Source organism: Primulina huaijiensis, chromosome 13 (genome assembly GCF_012295235.1).
Source record: "Primulina huaijiensis isolate GDHJ02 chromosome 13, ASM1229523v2, whole genome shotgun sequence".
Classification (NCBI taxonomy): Eukaryota; Viridiplantae; Streptophyta; class Magnoliopsida; order Lamiales; family Gesneriaceae; genus Primulina; species Primulina huaijiensis.
In genome coordinates this window covers 15120361-15145697 of record NC_133318.1, presented here as the reverse complement: position 1 = coordinate 15145697, position 25337 = coordinate 15120361, and the positions used below count along the sequence as shown (strand labels likewise).

The 25337-nt window shown below is 35.8% G+C and overlaps 2 protein-coding genes across 5 annotated transcripts; one reads left to right on the top strand and one right to left on the bottom strand.

Annotated features, from left to right (window-relative positions):
* The first annotated feature begins 8015 nt into the window (after window positions 1–8015).
* Window positions 8016–11323, top strand: LOC140991571 (putative pentatricopeptide repeat-containing protein At3g47840). 3 transcript variants are annotated; one of them, XM_073461598.1, is made up of 4 exons: window positions 8016–10301; window positions 10386–10441; window positions 10563–10604; window positions 10916–11323. In XM_073461598.1, exon 1 carries the CDS (start codon window positions 8095–8097, stop codon window positions 10240–10242), a length of 2148 nt encoding a protein of 715 aa, XP_073317699.1. In that variant the 5' UTR covers window positions 8016–8094; the 3' UTR covers window positions 10243–10301; window positions 10386–10441; window positions 10563–10604; window positions 10916–11323. The 3 variants fall into 3 exon arrangements, with proteins under 3 accessions (XP_073317699.1, XP_073317698.1, XP_073317697.1); XM_073461597.1 differs by having other exon boundaries at window positions 10910–11323; XM_073461596.1 differs by having other exon boundaries at window positions 10563–11323.
* A 156-nt stretch (window positions 11324–11479) lies between these two features.
* Window positions 11480–13823, bottom strand: LOC140991572 (lipid phosphate phosphatase epsilon 2, chloroplastic). Of its 2 annotated transcripts, none has more exons than XM_073461600.1 (4): window positions 13490–13823; window positions 12699–12845; window positions 12126–12199; window positions 11480–11756 (listed from the first exon to the last, which is right to left on the bottom strand). In XM_073461600.1, the coding sequence occupies exons 1-4, from the start codon at window positions 13782–13784 to the stop codon at window positions 11529–11531; spliced, it is 744 nt and encodes a 247-aa protein (XP_073317701.1). In that variant the 5' UTR covers window positions 13785–13823; the 3' UTR covers window positions 11480–11528. The 2 variants fall into 2 exon arrangements, with proteins under 2 accessions (XP_073317701.1, XP_073317700.1); XM_073461599.1 differs by having other exon boundaries at window positions 12699–12924; window positions 13494–13817.
* Window positions 13824–25337: the final 11514 nt, after the last annotated feature.

Genomic DNA, 25337 nt, shown 5'->3' with positions numbered 1-25337 from the left:
ATGAAAATGAAATTGTGATTAGGAATAAAGCAAGATTAGTCGCACAAAGATTTAGGCAAGAAGACGACATAGGTTTTGGTGAAACTTTTGCACCAGTAGCTAGGCTAGATGAAATTAGAATATTCCTTGTTTATGCTGCTTACAAAAACTTAAAAAATTTTCAAATGGATGTAAAGAGTGCCTTTATGAATGGCCTACTGCAAGAAAAAAATATATGTGGAACAACCACCACGTTCTATCAATCATACCTCATTTGATTATGTGTTTAGATTAAATAAAGACTTGTATGGATTAAAACAAACACAACAAGCCTGGTATGACACCTTATCACATTTTTTGATTGATCATGATATCACAATCAGTTCTGTAGGAAAAAAAATCTCTTTATTTTTATTAAGAATGATCATACAGTACAAATTTATGTTGACAATATTATATTTGACTCGACTAACCCAAAACTTTGCGATAAGTTTGTCAAGCTGATGCAAGAAAAAATTGAGATGAACATGATGATCGAACTGACGTTCTTTCTTGGGTTTCATGTCAAATACTTAAACTCATGGATCTATATAAATCAAGCCAAACGCACCAAAGAGCTATTGAAATGATAGAATGGAGACATGCTCTGCTGCAACAGTCCCTACGAGTTCATTAGTTAAGCTCGATAAAGACGAAAGAATCACATAGATAATCATGTCATAATTACTATTTTTCTTTCTAATTACCTTAGATCTTAGTATAGTACTCAATCACAACTAGAACCCATCAAACCTTTGTTAGTTTCATATGTTGTTACCTAACCATCAAAATCTAATTTACCCAAACTTGTTCAATCATTTGAAAATGGTAGAATTTTCACTTATGCTAAAATATCATTGTTTTCTCGTAATTTTATTTACCAAAAGAAATCATAATTTTAAAACTGTTTTGTAAAATCATAATATAAAACTAAACACTTACATGAAACCTTAGAGCTCAAGCTAATGCCCGATAATAATACATTAAAACTCTTAAAATCTCAAAACATTGAAGATATAAAATTTTAATCTACCTTCCAACGTAATTATTAATCATATTGTTGGGATTAATTAGGGGGGTAATCGTTGAGCTACAATAGCTCGGTTCTTGAAATATTGAACACCGATGAATTAAATCGAGTTTGGTTAAAAACCAAGCGGAAGATACTCGAAATAATACTTCGTAGAAATCGATTAAATATTTTGTAAAGCATTTAAAATATATGCAAGTTGAATGAGTTAAAATATTTTAGTTGAAACATTTTATCACACTTGGTATGCAATATTTTGATATTTGAATAACACATAAAATGCTTCAACAATGCATCTTTAAAACTATGAAAATGATAAGTAAATGCAATAAACAAATAGACACGAATTTGTTTATGGATGTTCAGAGATTTCAAACACTCCTACGTCACCCTTTTTCCCCTTGGGAAGGATCCATTAGAAGACTTTGATTTATACAACTTCTTGTACAAACCCATTCAGCTAGGACTTACACTACTGCCTAACTGAACTTCTAGCACTCAATATTGTAGACAGCACCTCACAATCAGCATATTGTTTAATGTCTCATATGCAAAGACTACATACACAAATTTTACGTCTTTGTGCAAGACTCACTCAACTAATCTTTGAAGTTCAACTCTCTTGTATATGTGTGAGTGATTGTGTGTGTAAGGAATTTATCTTTTACAGTGTACATCTCAAATGTATCCTCACACAAGGCCTTGTGCTCTCAACTAGATAATATATTCATGCTAACTGCCCATGCTTTGAATCCCATTCAAAAGCTCTTGTTTGATCTTCAAGATGATGTATTTATAAGCCCCAACAATGATATATATGTTAGACACAAGAATATGACCGTTTGGAAAGTTTCTGTACTGTTTCTGAAATTGCAACGGTCAAATTTGTCTTGCTGGACATTTTCCCGACCGGTCAACTCTGGTCAACTCAACTGGTCGTTCAGTTCAACTGGTCAGCAGCTGGTTCAGTTCAGTTGGTCTGGTTCAGTTCAACTGGACTGGTTCAACTGGTCTTCAGCTGGTCTGGTTCAGTTCAACTTGTCCGGTTCAGTTCAACTGGTTCGGTTCAGTTCAGTTTCAGCTGATGTTCTGAAATCAGCCTAGCTGATTTCAATTTGTGCAAAACCAGCCGCTTCATCGTCATTTATCAGCTACTTAGGCTTTCATTCAGACTTTGACTTCTGAAAATGATTTGTAGATTATTGTCTTATCTTTCCAACGCATACTGAATTGCTTCATTTCAATAACCGAGCTGAGAGATATGACCAAAATACCGCAGCTGCTCAAACCCAACTGATTGCTGTTTTCGTGAGATCCGTTCGATAATTCAGCGATCAGTTAGACCATGATAACATCCGATTTTGCCCAAATAACGTGAAATACGACTTGTTCCAAATTGCGTTTTCGGATCAGCAAAGTTGGCGGATTGTCATTTGGATCATCCAGCTGGGAGATATCATCAAAAAACCGAAGATCGCCAGAAATTCAGTTTATGCAGAATTCAGTTTCAGCTTACTTCTTGTTTTAATAACTTCACACTTGAGTAAATATGTTAGAAACACAATAACAAGTTTTGTTAACATCAAAATCAAGATTGCGAACATGAAATGTTCCAAACACATATATTCTTTGTTATGCTAGATTTTATATTCAGTTTCTATATTGGAATATCAAAAAATCGATTTCGTAACATTATCCCAATTTATCATATATTACTCTTCCCAAAAATATTTTATTATTCCCCAAGCAAATTTGAGTAGGTTTCTTGTGAGACGGTCTCACGAATCTTTATCTGTGAGACGGGTCAATCCTATCGATATTCACAATAAAAAATAATACTATTAGCATAAAAAATAATACTTTTTCATGGATGACTCAAATAAGAGATCCGTCTCACAAAATACGACTCGTGAGACCGTCTCACACAAGTTTTTTCCAACAAATTTTTATCTTAAGTCCTTAAGTTGACTTATGCTTGACAGTTACCCTTCCAAATGTAAAAGCTGTAAGTCTTAGTTCTGAAGTGATACCAATCATAGAGATTCAAGAAGCAAATCCAAAATTAATCCAGAAATTTCTCTAATACAAAGTACCTTTGAAAACTTATTTTTGTCAAGCTCACACAAAAATTAATTTTCATTAAATAATCGATACAACTTAAGTTTCATTTAACTATATCTCCCTTATAATCACATAGAATTTAAAATTTAGAAAGTGAAGTACCAAAATTAATCACCTACTAGTACTCTATTATAATCCATTAATTATCATAAAAATGCAAGTGGTAATACAAACCATTTAATATCTCATAATATATAGGTCATTATTTCTTCAACATGAAAATTCTCAATCTTATAATTTTACCATTTGAAGTTACACATATAAAATATTTTAGTCAATCAATATAGTCATATTGCATGTCCAATTGATCCAAAATATAGAATAAAACTTTTCCAATAGCAAGAATATTATTAACCATATATCCCATGTTCTCTCCATCATAAATCCATTAGGTTGAAAGAAGACCACAATTGAGAATTCAATATTTCTTAGCTATTTGAAATAATAATTCCCCAGCTCTTGGACGAAAATAAAACTAAATCAACTTAAATTTAAATTCATATTGCCAACTCAATACACCAATATATTACTAGAAGTACGAAAAATATTACTAACTTTTGTGTCCACATTCTCAATAAAATATGAGTAGGTATCTTGTGAGACGGTCTCACGAATCTTTATCTGTGAGACAGGTCAACACTACCGATATTCACAATAAAAAGTAATACTTTTAGCCAAAAATTAATACTTTTTCATATATGACCTAAATAAGAGATCCGTCTCACACAAGTTTTTGCCATAAAAGATATACCACCTATTAAGATTATATCATATCATAACTTTTAGTATTGTTGTTAGTCTCGATTCCCTTCGTCTCTGAAATTATACCCATACATGAAAAACATCAAAATTAGCTTTTTGCATGATATACATAAAATTTCATATTTTAAAAACATTGATTCCCATAATAAATAATTAAAATATATTGTGAGTGGATTTGTGATTATCAGATATTACACCAAACATCATATTTATTATTAAAATTATAGCATTTATCTGCAAACTATTATTAATCATCCCTACATATTTATCCTATCATCCTACCTTATAGTATCAAATTTATAACTTTATATTAACATATCTACACACCATTTGCTTGTATATAATTTAATATAATTTATTAATATTATGGGTCTTCTAGGAATAATACATTTTTTTTATTTTCAATATATATTTTTTGTACACAAAAATTATTAAACAAAAAAAAAATTAATATGACATACATGTGCCACGAAACACTACTATGAATAAAATTTACATATAGAAAAGACAAAATTGGAAAAAAATATGTGTTTTCTCAAATCGTATCAGAAGGGGTTATTCTAATAAGCTCAATTATTATAATATAGGCCACCTTGATATGAGCACCACACTCAAGTACGCCAGTAGGGTAGGGTGTAGGCGGCCGTCCTATCTATGATACTAGGTGGTTGACATAATCAGACAGGCTGGATGTGACTAGTACAAGATTTGACATGTCATGATATAGGGTACAATCAGACGCCCTACTATAATTAGTAGGTAGCACGAAGAACGAGGTCATCATTACTTCTCCTATTATAAATACCAGGTTATCTCTTTTCATTTGAGATTCATTCATTTTATTGCTTACACTCTTACACCAATATCACAACCATCACTTGGTTACATTGGTCTTTTGTTGAGTCATTCAATGACTTAAGCATCGGATTGGCCACGCCGGACACCCCTCTAGCGCCCATTCACGAGTTCATCTCCTTGTCTGCAGGTCACAGGGAAAGCCATATCTCACACTGCTCTTATTCCCTTCATTATCTTGATAGCAGATCCGGTGGAGCACCCGACCCGACTCATCCATTTCACCCGGATCGTATCATTGGCGCCGTCTGTGGGAAATTGAGCTTAAGACGTAGATATGGTTTCCATTCAAAAATAAGTCCGACCAGCTCGGCACTCAGATCTTATATGTGGATTTTATATGGGCTCAAAGCTCAGCGGCTATCCAAGATTGGCGGGGAAGAGTATTTGCGATGCACTCAGCAGCAGACAGCTATATGAGTCACCTAATTTAGCTCAACCAGAGAAGTTTCACTCTACCGAAAATGAATTCGGATTCAGTATTTCCATGTTAGTGATTTGGTTTTAAATAAAACTAAGACAACAGGAGAAGCAAAAATCTTTTAAGTCCGGGAGACATGAGGCCTCGGCACATTATCTTAAGTCCGAGAGACACGAAGCCCCGGCACATTATTTTAAAGTCCGGAAAAAATGAGACCTCGGCACATTATCTTAAGTTCGGGAGACATGAGGCCCTGGCACAATATCTTAAGTCCGGGAGACATGAGACCCCGGCACATTATGTTAAAGTCTGGGAGAAATGAGACCCCGGCACATTATCTTAAGTACGGGAGACATGAGGCCCCGTCACAATATCTTAAGTCTGGGAGACATGAGACCCCGACACATTATCTTAAGTCCGGGAGACATGAGACCCCGACACCTTCTTTTAAGTCCGGGAGACACGAGGCCCCGACACATTATCTTAAGTTCGGGAGACGTAAGGCCCCGGCACAATATCTTAAGTCCGGGAGACATGAGACCCCGACACATTATCTTAAGTCCGGGAGACAAGAGGCCCCGGCACCTTATCTTAAGTCCGGGAGACACGAGGCCCCGACATCTTATCTTAAGTCCGGGAGATACAAGACCCTGGGCTCCGTACCCTGGTTGCTCATTAAGTCCAGGGACCCGTACCTTGGCCCGGGGATTCGTACCCCGATCATCTGTTAAGTCCAAGGTTCCGTACCCTGACTCGGGGCTCCGCACCTCGACCACTCCAAGACCCAAGGCTCCGTACCCTGGTTGCTCATTAAGTCCAGGGCTCCGTACCTTGGCTCGGGGCTCCGCATCTCGACCACTCTAAGACCCAGGGCTCCGCACCCTTGTTGCTCATTAAGTCCAGGGCTCCGTACCCTGGCTCGAGGCTCCACACCTCGACCACTCCAAGACCCAGGGCTCCGTACTCTGGTTGCTCATTAAGTCCAGGGACCTGTACCCTGGCCCGGGGATCCGTGCCTCAGCCATCTGCTAAGTTCAGGGCTCCGTACCCTGGCCCGGAGATCCATACCTCGGCCATCTGCTAAGTCCAGGGACCCCTACCCTGGCCCGGGGACCCGTACCTCGGTCGTCTGCTAAGTCCAGGGATCTGTAACCTGGCTTGGGGCTCCGCAACTCTACCATTATCTAAGTCCAGTGATCCGTACCTTGGCTCGGGGCTCCGCACCTCGAACATTATATGAAGGTTGGAAGATATGAGTTCCCGACACCTCATCCCATCTCTGGGATATTTGAAGCCCCCGATGCTTTTATAATCTGGATTTGATTATCTTTCTATCAAAGTATTTTCCCTGACCGGGCACACAAGACTAATCGGGACAGCGAGTATGACTCTAGCCCGACTATTTAAGGAGGGAGTGATGATACCCCCTGGATAGCTCGGGTCATGGGTTGTGCCCGGGTCAGGGGTATGGATTGTGCCTCGGTCACGGACGACCCGGGACACTGGATGGATAGCTCAAGTTGGGGAGAATATACGAAAAGGATCACTAGAGGCCGAGCAGTTTAACGTCTGGGACGTCTTCTCCCCGGGCTATTGGATGCCCGAGCTCTCATGCAAGCTTCCGAGAGACTTTCTACCCAGGCCACCTCGATATGAGCACCACACTCAAGTACGCCAGTAGGGTAGGGTGTAGGCGGCCGTCCTATCTATGATACTAGGTGGTTTACAAAATCAGACAGGCTGGATGTGACTAGTACAAGATTTGACATGTCAGGATATATGATACAATCAGCCGCCCTACTATAATTAGTAGGTAGCACGAAGAACGAGGTCATCATTACTTCTCCTATTATAAATATCAGGTTCTCTCTTTGCATTTGAGATTCATTCATTTTATTGCCTACACTCTTACACCAATATCACAACCATCACTTGGTTACATTGGTCTTTTGTTGAGTCATTCACTGACTTAAGCATCGGAGTGGCCACGCCGAACACCCCTCCGGCGCCCATTCACGAGTTCATCTCCTTGTCTGCAGGTCACAGGGAAAGCCATATCTCACACTGCTCTTATTCCCTTCATTATCTTGATAGCAAATCCGGTGGAGCACTCGACCCGGCTCATCCATTTCACCCGGATCGCATATATAAATAGTTATATACTCATAAAATTGCACAAATACTGAATAGGGGTGTCAATCGGGTGGGTTGGGTCGGGTTTCGGGTCAACCCGCGAAATTTTTTTTTTTCCAACCCGAACCCAACCCGAACCCGAAGCAACCCGAAACCCCCCAACCCGAACACGAACCCGTATAACACGATTCAACCCGTCTAACCCGCGTAACCCGAATTTTATTTATTTTTTTAAAATTTTTTTAAAAAAATTAATAAAAAAAATTCAAAAAATAAAAAATAATAATAATATTTTAATTTAACACATAATAACAAAATTTCCAATTTAAATTTGAAAGTTTAATCGTAGAAAATTAAAAGTATATTTACTAAATCAAATAAAAAATTGTTAAAAAAATAAAAATATGCAAAATAAATATTAAATTATGAAAATTTATCATATAAATATACAATAAATTTTGTTCAAACATACAATATATAAAAATATAGGTAATATTTTCAAAAAAAAAAAAGTTCGGTGGTCAACCCCCGACCCAACCCGAAACCCACCTAACATGGCACTAACCCGAATCCACCCAACCCGAAACCCGAAAAATCCCAACCCGAACCTAATTTTTTTCGTGTTTGGTCGTGTCGGGTTGACGGATCGTGTAGCATTTTGACACCTCTAATACTGAATATATGGTGAACTTCACATAACCCTTTACATGTATTTCGCGGTCGGGTGAGAATCAGACAATGCATTAACATTACAATGATAATGCATTGTACGAAGTGTTTATCATCAAGGCCATTTACAATCTCAAGATTACATTCAGCATCATGCATTGCTTACGCCGCGCCCAGAGACATTTTGTCTCTAGAAGATGCTCAATATCACTCAATTCCAAATGAACATGAAGCTTTGCAAACCAAGATGATGGAAGTTAACTCACAGTTAAAGCTTATGATACTACGTGGGGATTTGGAAGGCGCCCGCAATATGTTCGACAGCTTGCCTCACAAAAATGAAATTTCTTGGACCAATATGATTTCCGGCTATGTAAATGCCAATCGTTCATTTGAAGCATTGTCGTTGTTTTCAAAAATATGGGGCGAGCATAAAATCCATATGGATCCCTTTGCACTCAGCTTGGCGCTTAAGGCATGTGGGTCAAACATGAATTTGAGCTATGGGGAGATGTTACATGGGTATTCTGAGAAAACTGGTTTTGTGAGCTCGGTTTTCGTGGGGAGTGCAATGCTTGATATGTATATGAAGAATGGAAGAGTTTTTCATGGTTGTAAAGTGTTTGACGAGATGCCATTAAGGAATGTAGTGACTTGGACTGCCATTATCACAGGCCTTGTTCGTGCCGGTTTTAACAACTGTGGGTTGATGTATTTCGCCAACATGTGGAGAGATGGTGTTGACTATGATTCATATACGTTTGCCATTGCACTAAAGGCATGTGCTGATCTTGAGTTTTTAAATCATGGAAGGGAGATACATGCTAGAACAATCAAGAAAGGTGTAGATGTGACCTCATACGTGGCCAATAGTTTGGCCACCATGTACAACAAGTGCGGTAGACTGGTGTATGGTTCCCGCTTGTTTGAAAGTATGAGTACACCAGATGTGGTTTCTTGGACAACTTCAATAACGTCATGTATGCACACAGGCCAAGAGAAACAGGGAATTCATTTGTTTTTGCAGATGATAGGGTGTGATGTACGTCCAAATGGGTATACATATGCAGCCGTTGTTTCGGGCATCGCAAATATTGCAAAACTTGATTGGGGTCAGCAATTGCATGCACAACTTTTGCATTTAGGCCTTGCGAATTCATTATCTGTGGCAAACTCCCTCATGACAATGTATTCAAAATGTGGACAGCCTAATTCAGCTTCGACTATTTTTCATGAAATGACCAGAAGAGATGTCATTTCATGGAGCACCATTATTTCAGGATATGCTCAAGGAGGTTGTGGAGAGGAGGCTTTTGAACTTCTTTCAAGAATGAAAAGAGAGGGTCAGAAGCCCACTGAATATGCTCTTTCTAGTGTATTGAGTGTCTGTGGAAGCATGTCAATTCTTGATCAAGGTAGACAGCTTCACACCAATGTGTTAACAACCGGTTTAGATAAAACAGCTTTGGTACAAAGTTCTTTGATTAACATGTATTCGAAATGTGGTAGCATAGGAGAGGCCGTAAAAATTTTTAATCTGGCAGAGAATGATGACATAGTGTCATGGACAGCGATGATTAATGGGTATGCGGAACACGGATGCAGCCAAGAAGCTATTGATTTATTTGAGAAAATTTCCATTGTAGATTTGAGGCCGGACGCTATTACGTTTATTGGTGTTCTTAGTGCTTGTAACCATGTCGGACTTCTTGACCTTGGGTTTCACTATTTTGATTTAATGATTAAAGAATACAGAATAAATCCTTCCAAAGAACACTATGGTTGCATGATTGATCTCCTATGCCGAGGAGGAAGATTACAGGAAGCCGAGAATATGATAAAAAACATGCCATTTGAACAGGATGGTGTTGTTTGGTCAACTCTGCTGAGAGCTAGTAAAGAACGTGGTGATGTTGAATGTGCAAGGATTGCCGCGAAGCAGATACTTCAATTGGATCCAGCTTGTGCTGGGACCCATATCACCCTAGCTAATATATATGCCTCAAAAGGGAAATGGAGAGAAGCAGCCCATGTAAGGAAACTGATGAGAACCAAAGGTGTTATCAAGGAACCTGGATGGTCTTGGATAAAAATCAAAGATCAAGTTTCTGCATTTGTTGCTTCTGATAAGTCTCATTCACAGTGTCAAGATATATACAACATCTTGGAAATAGTAGCTTCCATAGAAGAACTCACTGTCCAGGAACTTGCTTCCATCTTATATTGCAGATGACTAGCAGATGAGAAAGTCTTTGAGAAGATGTGAAAGCAGTGTTGTGGCAAATGGTACAGGTAGGTAAAATGGTGTGTTGAAGTGTGCTTCCTTTAATTGGCAATGAGATTGTGAACCTGATGATTTTCATTTCACAAGAGTAGGGCGATCTTCACAGAAATGCTGAGTGAGAGTGATGGTGGAGCAGAACATTCTTTGATCCGATGAAGGAATAGAACAGCTCTACTGCAACTATACCTAATGGTATAGATGAGCTACTAACCTTATGGACCTCTTATAGAGCTATTAATGGACTCCTAAGGATACCTATAGAGCTATAAACCCTACTACTCCAATTGCTGAGTTTTACAATGCTTGGGAAGGTGACTTGCTTTTTTTGAGGATATAGTTTGTTGATTTATGTGGTTCATCTAAATTATTGGAAGTATCACATTAGTCATTATGTCTTCTATATGTTGGCAAAACTTAATTTTGGGTCTTAATTTCTCTGTCAGTACTACATTTAATTTTCGTGTTATAAAAGTATATCGATATCAACTAAAAAAAAGAGCCTAAAGAGGGACGATGTGACGTGGTGGGATATAATGCTCACATAGGCTAAAGGTTGTGAGAAAACATTATTTTCATTCTCCTTGTTGATTATAAATGACTTTGTATAATTTATTAGCATCAGATGCATAAGATTTGCGGCCAGAGATTGGGCTTCAACTTCCACTGCACAAAAGCCGGGTTGAGATGGACACACAAGCTCAAATAAGGTCAAAGAACTTCGAGACTGTTCATCTGTGGGATAGAGTACATTATTATGAAACCATGAACCATGAACGAGATGTGTCAGGAACCAAGAAGTTGTGGTGAGTTGTACAACGCCTAGTTTCTTCCACGATGAGGTTTTTCATGATTTTTGTTATGCAGAACAACAACTTGAAAGTTACTGTCAATTTTTGTGTGCGTTTTGGCTCATCGGGCAGTTATGTATAAGCATTACTGGCTATGAAATTCTCTGACTGATAATCCAAAAAACTGGAGGTGTATTTTTTCTGATGGATAAAAAAGAGTGGTGTAAATAACTTTTCTTGTATTTTTTTGTACCGTTATTTGCTTTTTGACAAATGAACGTAAATTTATATGTGATGTATCCATAGGTCCCAAGCCTGCTGTTTTGAGTCACTTCTAAGTTCTAATCCACGCTAGGAACCAAGGAAGCAAAAAATCATATAAGACGAAAATGCTAGAATTCCTCAAAGTTTATTTCATAAAAATATTCCACTGAACAAGAAACAGAATCATCTGTCTTTCAAAATCCAGGACTGAATAACATGATAGATAAAACCCCCAGAAAATGCAACAGAACCTACAACTACCACAATTCTAACCCACACATAAGATGCAAATAAATTCAAAACATAAGATTTCCAAGACCAGAACCATAAAATGCAGAAAATGGATCCAAGAACAGCTCCCACGACGACCTGGCTAATTGTATGGAATTGCTGGGAAACTCGTAACCATGACTGTAAATAAAAAGATTTGCAAATCAGCAACTCTATACTTCCAGTCCATAACAATCCACCAATTGAAATAAAATCTATTTGTGAATCCTTCAAGTCAAGTAATTTTTTGACTACCGCATGCTGATTGCCCGGCATAAATAATCGGACAAAATGCCATACAGTCTCAAAGCAGACGTGTGCATGTGAATGACAGCAGTGAATTCATTTTGAAAAGCAATCTGATCCAGCCAAGGTAGGAAGCAGCCTTAGATCAATACGAATCAACCAATCGCTAATGATGAGATATTTGACAAGACAAACTTTTACCAAGAAATCCAGTCATGATAGAGTGATCATATGCATGTCTGATGCTCATTGGCATATACTTACCAAAAATGACCCGAGTGTAAAGAAAAACACGCATAGAGTTGTTGTAACCCCATTTAGTCCGTACCATTCAACCACTGCATAGATGAGTGCATCACAATTATATCAAAATGCATGATGAGATATGTTAAGCAACACACTGTCAATAATAAGTAACAGTCAGACATTAAATGAACTCAGCAGTTTCATGCTTTCAGACTTCAGCGAGAAATTGTTGCTCGGTTTAATTGAAACCATTTTGTGTTTCTCATCCAGAAAGAGGGACAAATTTAAAGCATGGATCAGGACAAACAAATAGATAGAAAAAATATTTTGGTCATTTTAGTGTTGAGACTAAGATTTTCAAAATAATTCTTACCCCATTTTCTTAGCTTTTATCTCTTTAGTTTATATGCAATAGGTAACCTATGTTTTATATGCAAATCTGTTTTGCCTTCACTTGCATAATTTTTTCCTTCTGATTTGATGCAATCGAATGAAGTTTTTACACTCATCTTATGTGCCTGGTGTCTAGTGTATAAGAAACTATATCGCAACAGTTTGGCTGTTGAAAGAAGTTCAACAGGTAAAACTTACTCGACAGATTGAGAAATGTGATTGTATAAAAGATGGACTGAGCATGAGAGGATGGCATTCCGGGATCTGATTTTAATGCGGAAGTAGGCCTCTCTTGGTTAAGTATTCTCTTGAGAGCAGTTGAGAGCGTGACATTAGTGACAGACCCTATAGCAGCCCACAACGATTCGGCATCATGCCTCAAGAGGATTATAGAACAAAAAACTGCAGTAACTAACCACTTGCTCTGCGCCAATTGTAATAAAGCAGTCAAAATAATGAACAATGTTACTCTCAGTCTACAAAAGGTAGAGTGTAAACTAAATAGCTTAATTCGAATTTAATTGATGAGAACATAAGTAATGCCTCAAACTTAATTTGAGTGATGTAATTGAAACTTGCATTTATTTAAAAGAAAAAAGTGAAGTAAAACGGAGGGTAACACACAGTTGGAGAACAAAATAACTAGCCTGTTCATAAGCCTACAAAGGTATGATCCTACTTGGGTTCTTTGGTTACACTTGAAGTGAAAACAACTTTTCAACTCTTGGGTTATGATAGGGAAACCTTTTAAAAATTAGAATTCACGAATTTAACATAATTAGTAAAAAAGAGACCAAGAACTCGAACTGGAGAACCCTTCAATGTTTCATCTTTTATACTAAGAAAACCATGGTTTCTAAAATAACCTAAACACCAAATAGCTTGATAATTTTCCAAACCTTCGGAAGAACCAATTAAAAACGAAGACCTGCAGAAGCATTTAACACGAAATAGGACACCGATCAAGAAAAATAAAATGAAATTTTTACCAACCAAACTATTGAGAGTGGCTTGAATCCCGCCAGCTCCAAAAGATGAAGACTCTCCCATTAAAGCATCTTGTTCAAAAGCTTGAACACCCTCTTCACTCGAACTGGCGCCTGCCACATTCAAACTGGGCATTCTCCTTGGGTTTATCCTGCGAATATCCTCCCAATAAATTGATTTTCTGAGCTCCACCCGTTCAAAATATTCCAGTCTTTTGGCTAGAATTTTAGTGTGATCACGGAGTTTCGTTGGTTGCGAAATCGCAGCTCTTAGAGGTCTGACAAAAATGGCCGACATTTCCGTGTGTTGAGATTGTGTTTAAAGATGTGATAATGAGGTCATAATTCATTTTATGCGGGAGTGTTATTTTAAAATAAAAATAAATTATTGGGGTGCCCCAAAAAATTAAATCATTCCTGAGCCCTAACCTTTCTCTAGAGTCTAGACCATAAGCCATACAAGGTCAAGCCCCTGTGTTCGACCGAGGCACCTGAGCAATGCTCGGCCGAGCCTGAGAGGTGCTCGGCTGAGCCCCTTGTGTACGGTCGAGGCCCTGAGCCATGCTCAGTTGAGGTTCTGCCTATTCAACCGAACCTGTGACCGTTTGAGCCCTATACATCCAGAGCCTAGATACGTACTTGATCCGATTTTAGAGTAGTCTAATATTTACATATGCAATCTAATTACCTCTAGCTTTATATTAGAGGGAGCATGTTATATAATATGGTACAAGTCTCAGTATGCGGCCTGAGTATACGACGATGCTCGAATTCTCGAACTAATTATACCAGCTGAAACCAATCTTGACCTAAGTGCTCGGGCTCTACCCTAATAACTTTATCAGATATCGAATACACGAGTGATCTTTTTAAATACAAGGTAATCTCGAGAATCTCGCGATATGATTAAATCTACCAAAATATCCGTGATATATTCGGATTTACAGGGATTTGTTAAGAATGTATCTTTACAAGGGAAACCTATTTAAAATAGACTTCTTCTCGATGTAGTAACTAGGCCTCTCAATGCTTATAAATATCAAGTATGGTTCATTGTTTGATTGATTCACACATTGTTTCACTTAGCACTACTTTACATACCATAGTTTATTATTTATCTTTCTTCTTGAGTCAAGATCTGGCTTGAACGTCAGAGTGGTCACGTCAAAAAAATATCTGGCCCCCCTAACTATTGCTCATTTGTGCATATTTTCATCAATCCATGGGTCTTGGCTCAAACATTGAAGGTTCAAAGATCAGACCCATAGAAATTTCGGTATCATCATATTTTATATTAATTAATATTAAAATAATTATAATTATAATGACTACTATTTTTCTTTAAAAAAATCTAGTTTTGTGAAGATTTAGTGAAAATTGAACATAGCTATAGCAAGTGGACGAGAGACAATATTCGGTTGGTCAGCCATCCAATAATATCAACTCTAATTTATTTTTGGATCCATTTCTTTCGCAAGTTTGAATACAAAAATCAAAATATAGCAAAATTGACCGAGTGAAAACGTTCTGGATTGGTCAATAAGTACATTTGATTTGAAGTCATTTTTGCACCATTCAAGATCATTTTCTTTCGATACAATTATTGTAGAGAAAATTGGTTAAATAATCTCGATCAACTCTTTTTTTAAGAAAATGTCTTAAAATAAGAGTTGATCGAGGTTAAAAAAAATACCCCAATTACTGTATGGCGAAGAAAAGAGTATCACGAACTATAAATTTTTCTTAGATTTAATGTTTCAACATTAAGAAAAATATATTTCATTGCGCAATCATGCATATTTATTTGCTATAAATGGAAACAAAACAAACAAACATAATAAAAGAAGTTGGTTGACAAAGTCAAATCCATTTGTACTAGAATTTAATTTGGCCCAATTACATTTTATCCATCAAACCCAATAGAAGGAACTAACTGACAGAAAGAGATACAGAAAGCCCGATATAATCTAAGTCAAGCCCATGGGTGGTCTCAGAAAGAATTTGAATGGGTTGTGGGAAAATCATGGGCAAGATCATGGCAAAGACTGTGGAGAAAGTGGGGAATAAGAAAAACTCCCACCGAATAAAAAGAACAAAATATCCGTAGAGGACATCTCAATTCTCAACAAACTTGCAAACACTATGCAAATTCAATATCTCTAGTTTCAAGCAATTTCAGTTCTTAGTCTAGTTTCCAACGTTCATTTTTTTATCAACGTAATTATATTTTTATGTTTCGTAAATTCTTACTGTTTAATGTGAATGTGTCAAGTCAGGAGTTAATTTATTCAATTTCTAGTATTGTTTCCTATGTTTTTAGCGTAACATTTTTTTAGTATATTATAACAAATCAAATTAGGAATTAATTGTCGTTTGATTTGTAGAATGTTTACACTTCCCAAGCAACATGAGGAAAGGTATTGAGACGCCTGTTCGTACGTAGTTACTATGTATTCTATATTATGATGTTGTGGGAATGCGTTTCAATTCATTTAAACTTAAAGGTAATTGTATATCAAATATAGGACTCGATAAATGATAATCACTTGGATAATCTGAGGGAGGAATGTTCAGTGTACCCATCATATGTGTGTGCACAAAAACCAGTACATGTAAATCTCATGCATAATTGAAATAATTTAATTATTTAATTAATATTTAGACGATGCAGGCTAAATGTAAAATTATTTCGAATGGTATATATTTTTATGCAATTTAAAATGTTTTCTCAAGTTTTATTGAAAGTTCTACTACTAAAATACTATTAGAAATTTTTTTTTAAATGGAGCTATGACCGAAAACACCCATACACATACGTCCATGAAAATTTTGAAACAAGCATTAAAAACTACCATCCAACAACTCAATAAAATAACTGCAATTATCAAAACTTTAAAAATGCAATCAAATCTCTTAGTCTACTGTTTTAAAAGAACTCAACAACGGACAAGATCATCATCGCATGAAAAGATGCAAAAACATTTAAAATGTTGTTAACACCCATGACTCATTATCATAATATGCGGAAGAATGCAAGGTCCTCGGATTAACATGTGCACCCCCAGCTCCGCCTACTCAGTTTTCAGCGCATCCAGTCTCCACATCCTCATGATCACCTGCATCAATAACATCTAGTGAGTCTAAAGACTCAACACACTTGAACCGTAATAATAAGTACATATACATATCATTCAACAGTGAGAAGTACTGTAATTAAAATAAGTTTAATGATCTTCCAAAAACGTAAACCTAAACGTAACATAACATATTCAAATCATGTTCCGTCCTATCATCGTATGTGTTCATTTTTCTTATTGAATTCAGATTATTAGTTGTGACTTTCGTATCGACTCTAAGTCGATGGATCCATCTACGTATAACCGCGGTGCCTGGCGGCGGGGACATCAGCGAAAGTTTTACCCATCCACTGAGCCTTGGCCTTACATGTTCGTTTTCGTGTTCGTATTAGTTACAACCAACTCACCTCCTTAAAAAACATGTCATCGTATTCATCACTTGTAAAATTCATGCATAAACATAAATTTTCTTAAAACAAGCATGCTACGTATTTATCGGCATTTTCATAAAAATTCATGTTCATAAATAACATATACATTTTAAACATGCATTACCAGTTATCAGGGCACTGTCAGGACTACTAACTCGACCCGAAGCCAACCACACTAATTAAAACACCTCAAAACATATTTATAACTATTTACTAGACGTAAACTCGAAATCAAACTTTAAGTTCTATAATTCGCTTAAAACTTAGACCGGATCTCCGGTTTTAACCCAAACTTAACCAAGCTTAAACCATAGTTCAACGACTCCTAACCAAACCCTGTATGACTCAAATTAACAATCAATAACCTTGGAAACATTGACTTATCAACACCCAAAACGAACCATACTCATCAAAATCAATAATTCTCTAGTGCAGGACCAGCGCTACAACGCTGGCTGAGTAGCGCTACGGTGCTTGTAAGCGCCTAGGCGCCATGCATCAGCACTGTGGCGCTACAAGAGCTGAAGCTCAAGCGCTGCGGCGCAAAAAGGGCAGCGCCGCGGCGCCACACTTGCGTGCAAAAACTCCAAATTTCCACCTCAAAGCTAAACCATCCTTCGCTCACTCGGCCCGGATCAGGCTCGAACCAACCTATCCTAGACTACAACCAAACCTTCTTGCACTGCCCTAACCATGACCCTCAACCCCATGCACTAGGATACATGAGATACACCCGGACACGTTCTTCGTCTTCCAAACTCGTAACATAATTTGGCCACAAGACAAATCGCATATCTTAAAAATAATTATTTTGCATGCCATACATACTTACGAACATCGTGAACCTCGTTAGATCGTCCTCGGACATGCTTCCACCACAACTTAAATTAAATACCTAAAACAGCCCCTAAGGTGCATTCGGACACGTACGATTTCCAGATTAAATAGAACCACTTAGGACGTACCAATCGACTCGGGACTCGACTCATACATAAAATACATCTAAAACTACTGTTCAAGGCCGTAAACCAGCCCCGAACCATGCCATAACCCGTACCATGTACAAAGAACCATAAAACATAAGCTGACCCAAAGAGCGACACTATGTCACTTATGCGTTCCGCATGACTTCCTATCGATTCCAACTCGAACAAAGCCATAGGATCGACCCTTAGACACAACTTAAGACTCTGGTCTAGCCCATTACAGCCCATAATGCACCACAGCCCCTTAAACAACACAAACCCGTACGCCCTAGATCTCGAGCCCTCATGCGTGCAAGTTGGTATTCACGACTCCAACGTATCTTCCCTCCAACCAATGCCTAACCTCCCCCCTACCAGGCTTACCTTGGGACCCTAAGACTCTACCTAGACCCTAGCCATGAGCCCTGGTCCAACTCTAAACTGAAACTTACGCCCACAGCCGCGGCCAAGCCCCTATGCGCTCGGCTGCACTTGTTTTGGTTTCTGTCGCACCAGCGGACTATCATCCTATCCCGGACCACTTAACGACATCCAAACACGTCCCATAACATATCCATACATAACAGCAAGCCCTAGGTACTTCCCAACGAAGCCTACAATCCAAACTCGAGAAAAACGTTGAAGTTCATGCATAATATATATCGAAACGATTTTTTATAACGTTCTAGCATACATATAATCAAACCAATGTGTTTTCATGCATAATTTATATAAAAATACAGTATATAACAAGATTGATGCATAGAAGAAAGGTTAGACATGCCTTTGCGTTAAAACGCACGATATATCAAACAACGAATGCGTGGAAGAACGGAGACGGTTTGCTGCGTTTTATGGCTTAAAAGTGACCAAATTTATCAAGGATGGTAGTATGGTGATCGGCTAAGCTTGCTGATGGAAGAGAAATCCAAAACTACAAGCCCCAGGAGTGAAAGTTTTGGCCGAGATTGTGTGTGTGAGTTTAGTGTGTGTTCTTGGTGTAGGTGGCGTGAGTTATGTAGGTTTAGGACTAGGACTCTTGTATATAATACTTAGAAATATATATTAGGTGTTTAGGTTGATTACTCAAGTTTTAAATTACTAATTAAGACTTCCAACTTTTTACAATTTGTAAATTTAAGAGTCCTAAAATTTTAAATTATATCCATAATTAAATACTAAATAATTTAATTAATTAAATAATAAAAATAATTATTAAAATATTTTATTTCGAGTGGAGGTATTTAAATCTTTATTTTTTCGAATTTTGCTAATTAAAATGTTTAGCATCTCTATTTTACTCGATAAATTAAATTTAGTCCTTAAATGCTAAAATTCTTAAATCCTATAAAATACCTAACTTATTGGCTTAAATAAAAATAAAAATTTAAAATTTTTAAAGCTTAATAGTCTCCGGTTTCCTTTTCCGATTTGCAATAATGACTTCAATCCATTTGGATCCATCTCAAGCTACATGACTTCAATCCATTTGGATAAATTGACATCATATATTGCTTGCTTGAAGCTCTTCGGATCACATTCAAGGTCAGGCTCATCCTGGCCTTCTTCAAGAGGTAGATCATACTTCACATGTAGACTTGAGATCCTCTCAGATCTCCTAGGGGCATGTATTTCTTCAACAATCTATTGGGGTGTGGCTTTATAGTATCAAGAATGGGTATTTCTCGAATCTCCTCGAGTTCAATCATCTCGCACTTTCTATTCAATAGAAATTATTTAACTAAGAAGGTGATGTTCCTTGATACAAAAATTTTGTTTTCTTGAGATAATAGAAATAATATCCAACAAAGTTCTTTGACTATCCAAAAAAATAGCACAAAATGGATTTATTATCCAATTTGTCTCTCATTGTCTGCTTACGTAAGCAGGACATCCTCATATTCTTAGATAAGAATATTTGGGAGCTTTTACCATCTATAGTTCATAGGGTGTTATTTTCATTGTCTTTGTATTGACGTTTTTCAACAACATTGTTGCAGTTTCAAGTGCATATCCCGAAAAAGATGGTGTCAATTTAGTGAATTTCATCATAGATTGAACTATGTCCATTAATGTTCGATTATGATGTTATGATACATCATTCAACTGTGGCGTGGCAGGAGGAGTCCACTGCAAGAGAAACCATTTTCTTTCAGATATTCTTGGAATTAATTACTCAAGTATTCTCCAGTTTGATCAGATCAAAATGACCTAATATTTTTTCATAACTGCTTCTCTACTTCGGTTCTAAATTTTTTGAATTTTGCAAAGGCTTCATACTTGTATTTCATCAAATACACATACCTTCAGTAGTAATCAGTAAAGATAATGAAGTAGAAATGCTCATATTTCTTGCTAACACTTTGCGGGCCACACATGTTTATATGGATTAAATCCAATAGGTCACGTGCATGTTCCACTTTCTCTAGGAAAGGGGCTTTGGACATCATTTCTTCCAAACATGAATCACAAATAGAAAGATAATTTATGTTTGAAAAGTCAAAAATGTCTTCACCCAATAGCTTGTGCATTCTTATTTGAAAAATATGACCTAGTCTGGCGTGCCAAATGTGTGATTGGTTAAGACTATCTTTTTTTTTTCTTTTGTTGTTGATTGTTTTGGACATTTGTTTACCATTTCATGAACCCTCATGTCCTGGATACTTTCCAATTTCAAGGCTTCTTGTAGTAGAAACAAATATGTTCTGATTTATCGGGTTTTTGGCCTCTTTAGTAGTCTTTGGAGCATGCTTCTAGTTGGTCTTGTTTTTTCTTGGAAGGGACATTACATTTATTTCCCTTATTTTGTGCCGCTTTCTTTGTCCTAGACGAAGATCTCATTAGAAGAACAAGCTTTTCTTTATTTATTGTGGTCTCATAAGTTGTAATCATGTTGACCAACTCTTCAAGATTTTCCTGAAGGTTATTCATATTGGAATTCACCACAAAATTGTCTAACGAGGATGAGAGCGACAAAAGTAATATGTCTGTACAGAACTTGTTCGATATGACCATGTCTAGTCCCACAAATTTTCGATAAGACCAATCATATTTACATCATGCACATGGACCAAGGCCCCATTTGCCTACTTGTAGCCATGAGCTCTTTGACAGCAGTGTGCCTCAAGGGACGTTTCTACACATCATACAATTCTTGCAGGTACATATAAATGTCTGTATCACTTCTGCAGTTCATTTTATTTAGAATCGAGCATAGAACAGTTAACTTGTATATCATGGTCTCACCATCTCTCAAACTTCATTAGTTTAGCAGGACTGAAATTTCAGGCTCCTATTTCGGAGGAGACTTAAAACGTGTGTATTCTCTCTCTTTTCAATGCCATAACAATTTTTAATTTTCTTAGTCAACCTTGATAGCTAGGTCAGATTAGCTTATTTTGATAGAGTATCGTGGATAACAGATTACGTGAAATCATGTCAAGATATATATAATGAGTATGAAATATAAATAATCATTGCCTACTATTTTAAAATATTTTATAAGACATAAAATATGGACTTCAACTTTACAAAGTTCATTCCCATTATTTTAACATTTTCATCACCCTTTAATAAAAACAGAAAGTCTTATTTCCTTATAAGTACATGGGGCTCAATCAACAAATCATGATCTTGAATAATATCAATCAATCACAATTTCTAAAAGATAGATCCCAATTACAATCATGCAAACCCCACGTAGTTTGTCTCACTTTTTAAAAAGACCCCATAGTATGACGTCATTTATCTTTATTTTTCAAGTCGGTCTATCAACGTTGAATCGTACTGGACGGTCACCATGAGTTTCCACCATAATATGAGCTCAAATCACGAAAGTTCCACCCGATTCATATAATGTATGTCAGTGAAAGTCACAGCTTTTCGGTGTCCGAACCTCTCTAATAATATGAGCAAAAAACTGAACGTGGGTAGTGTTGATTATGCAAAAACGGTTGATGGAAGATAAAATTTTTTTTTAACTCATTATAATATTCCTTTCATGGCTTTATTTAAATTTCGAATCATATTCAAAATAAAAGATTTTAATTTTGAAATTTGTCTCACCATTTTTAATTTTAAAATCGCGTCATGTTGTTTGTGTGTTTTCCGGATTCATGCAACTTTATTGTTATAATAATAATAATAACACACATACTCATTATTTACAATATAATGCATATCGATTAATATAAAAAATGTGTAGTTATTAAATGTTTTGTAAAATATTTTTATAGTTTAGTGTATTAAATATCTAAATTTTATAAGTTTTATAATAATTTATAAAAAAAATATGTTTTGTATAATTGTAATTTTTTTTATTTTTACAGGTTTGGTAAAACAAGATTAACTTTGGTTTGAAAAATGAAAATGAGATGATTATTGAACCTGTAAAAAGTTAATTTTAGTATCCACAATATTGATGAAAGTATGAGATAAAATTCTTATCAGAATTGAGGTCAAATTGAGCAACAAGTGAAAGTGGACTAATGAAATTACATTTTTACAATGCTTGAGTATTTTGACCATATTTATCAAAATACTTAGTAAAAGATTATGAAATTTTACTACAATTCAAAAAACTCAATTGTGGACAACATACTTTTTATGTGAAAGAATCAAATTCGTGGGGAATATTGTCAAAAGTGGAGTGTAAGAATTAAATAATGCTTGGATCATTCATGAAGACTAATTGCACTAATTATATTTATAAAATAATATTTTATTTGCATTTGTCTCTCGAAATTGGCCTATACATAGGAATGTATTTTGATTAATGAAATCATCCCTCATTTTATGAATTACACTTTGAGTTAATAATTCTCTCTTTATTTTCTCTTTATTTTTTCACTCAAATAAACTTATCATGTTGATTTTTTTCCATCATGAGTAGCTAATTTCCCAAGATCGACATGAAAAGGTGAAGCTTTTAGTATGAAAATAATAAATACTTATTATTTTCACTCTTTATTTTTTTATGTTATATTTAATTTCTTTTACTTAAGCATTATAATATCCTACTTGTAAGTGGAAGTTTTGTTTTAGTAATGCTATATGTTACACAAAATTATTGATATCATTTGAATGTTAGTTTGATATTACCAACCATTCAAATTGGTTTACTTGATTTGGTGTTTACAAATATATAAGTCACTAAATACTTTATCACATCTTAAGTTTTGATGTATATAATATTCTAAATAGATAATAACATATAACAATAATATAAATAATGATTATTTAATATATTGAAACTATTTTAACAAATGGATTTCATTTATGTGCTTTAATTCTAATCTTTATTGAAATACCAAGAGTGAATCCTCTGAATTATGAACATAGAATTCCATAATTTAAGGTTCGAGTAATTAAAAATTAGAAGATAAAAAAAATAGGAAGACATTGCAATGGACTTGTCGTTACTTTAGCTTCCCGATGGATATGATATTCAAACTCATGAATTATACTACTTGTGACAACATGCTCCTGGTCGTAACTATCAAAGTTGTGGCAAGTTTTTGGCGCAATTGCCGGGAAGTATAATTAAATTTAAAATCTATTTAATTTAGTTTATCATTTTTTCTTTCTTTGAATTTTTATTGTTTTGTGTTTTTTTTTTTGGCATTTTCATGAGAATCTGGGCACGTTCAGTTAGTGGTGGACTCATTCGGAACAACCTCATATTTTTAGGAAAAAATAGAGGAACAAATCAACCACTTAGAAAATTAAGATGAAACTCAATCTCACCATGATCATGATAGATGAAAAACAATTAGAGACACATGAATCCTACACAAATTAGTGCATCTTCATTTCATTTTTTTTGCCTCTAATACATCTCATTTTAATTTTAAGCCAGGTATTATCCAACTTTTATCCAACTTTCATGGATTAAATTCTGAAAATCCTTACACGCACTTACGAGAATTTTAAGAAGTGTGAAACACGTATAATGATTTAAATCATAGATGAACACCACTAGGATTAAGTTTTTACTTTAAGAGATAAAGCTAAAACTTGACTACAAAATCTTAGATCGGGATCCATTGGAACTTGGGATGAGTTGCAACAATAATTTTTGAAAATTTTTTGTCCATCTTATAGAATAAATTCTTTCAAAAGGAAAATTGTCACTTCCACTAAAATACAAGTTGAAATTTTTCATAAGTATTGGGATAGAAAAAAAAAAAATTCTTAATCTCTTTCCACTGGTTTTGAAAATTGGAGACTTATTTCTCAATTTTATGAAGGTTTGACACCTAAAATAGGAAAATTGTTGAATTTATGTGTAATGAAACATTAAAAGATAAAGATCCAAATGAGACAATTGATTATCTCGATTCATTAGCTAAAAATACTCAAAATTGATTATCTCTTTGGCAAGAAAAGTTGAGGCATTTGAGATCAAAAATAGTGGTCAACTAAAGCATGTCCAAGAAATTGGGTTTCACATATATGATACAAGTGACCATTATACAAAATATTGCTCCATCTTGCGATCTTTCAAAGATTATCTTTATGAACAAGTCAATGTTTTTAACACTTTCAAAAACCAAATTTGAACCATTTTCTCTAAGTTACAATCCAATTCGGAGAAATCATTCAAATTTTATTTAGAGAAATTATAATGTTGCGCAATTTTCACAACCACCTTTTCAAAATCATTAAAATTTCCAAAATTATAAACCTTATATTCCTCCACCTAAAAAGAATTTGAAAGATACATTACATTCTTTCATTACAAAGCATGAGTCTATCAATAATCAAATTGCTTAAACCATGATAGATATGAAAGATACACTTGCTAAATTTGTATATGAACTTAACATTCATGAAAAAGGTAAATTTCCTTCAACCCAGAGCCTAATCTCAATGACCGTCATTCACAAACTAGAACTTATATAACTCAACCGATGAATCAAGTAAAATCTATTATTACCCTTCGCAGTGGTAAGGTTGTTGAAAAATTCATTCCTGATGTCATGCCCCGAGACCGGGGTTGGTCAACATCGGCGTTGTTCATCAATCACACAATCGAAAAACAACCAGCCTCGTAGCACAGTATAAACCGAAACCAGTTTATTTCATAAATTCGCAAAATTTGAACATTGTCTTTACACCTGAAAAATAAATAAATGCAGAAACGTTTTACATGAAAATTTAACTACTAAAATTCGAAAATAACGAGAACATGGCTAAGACTAAATCTCGAAATCACCATCCCCAGAATTGTTCCGACTCTTCTTCCTCAACCTGTTCTTCTGATTTATCTGGGGAGGGGAGAGTAAGGGGTGAGTATTTTGGGAATACTCAGCAAGTGGGGGCCGTTCGAGTACACAACAATATGCACATAAAATTTTGAAATACATACACACACACA

What these genes read in the sequence shown, in the direction of transcription:
- LOC140991571 (XM_073461598.1), top strand. Translation starts at nt 8,095, where the DNA reads ATGATAATGCATTGTACGAAGTGTTTATCATCAAGGCCATTTACAATC.
- LOC140991572 (XM_073461599.1), bottom strand. Translation starts at nt 13,784, where the DNA reads ATGTCGGCCATTTTTGTCAGACCTCTAAGAGCTGCGATTTCGCAACCA. An exon ending in AAGCCACTCTCAATAGTTTG is followed by an intron (nt 12,925 to 13,493) that starts GTTGGTAAAAAT and finishes CAATTGGCGCAG; the next exon opens with AGCAAGTGGTTAGTTACTGC. An exon ending in CACATTTCTCAATCTGTCGA is followed by an intron (nt 12,200 to 12,698) that starts GTAAGTTTTACC and finishes TCATCTATGCAG; the next exon opens with TGGTTGAATGGTACGGACTA.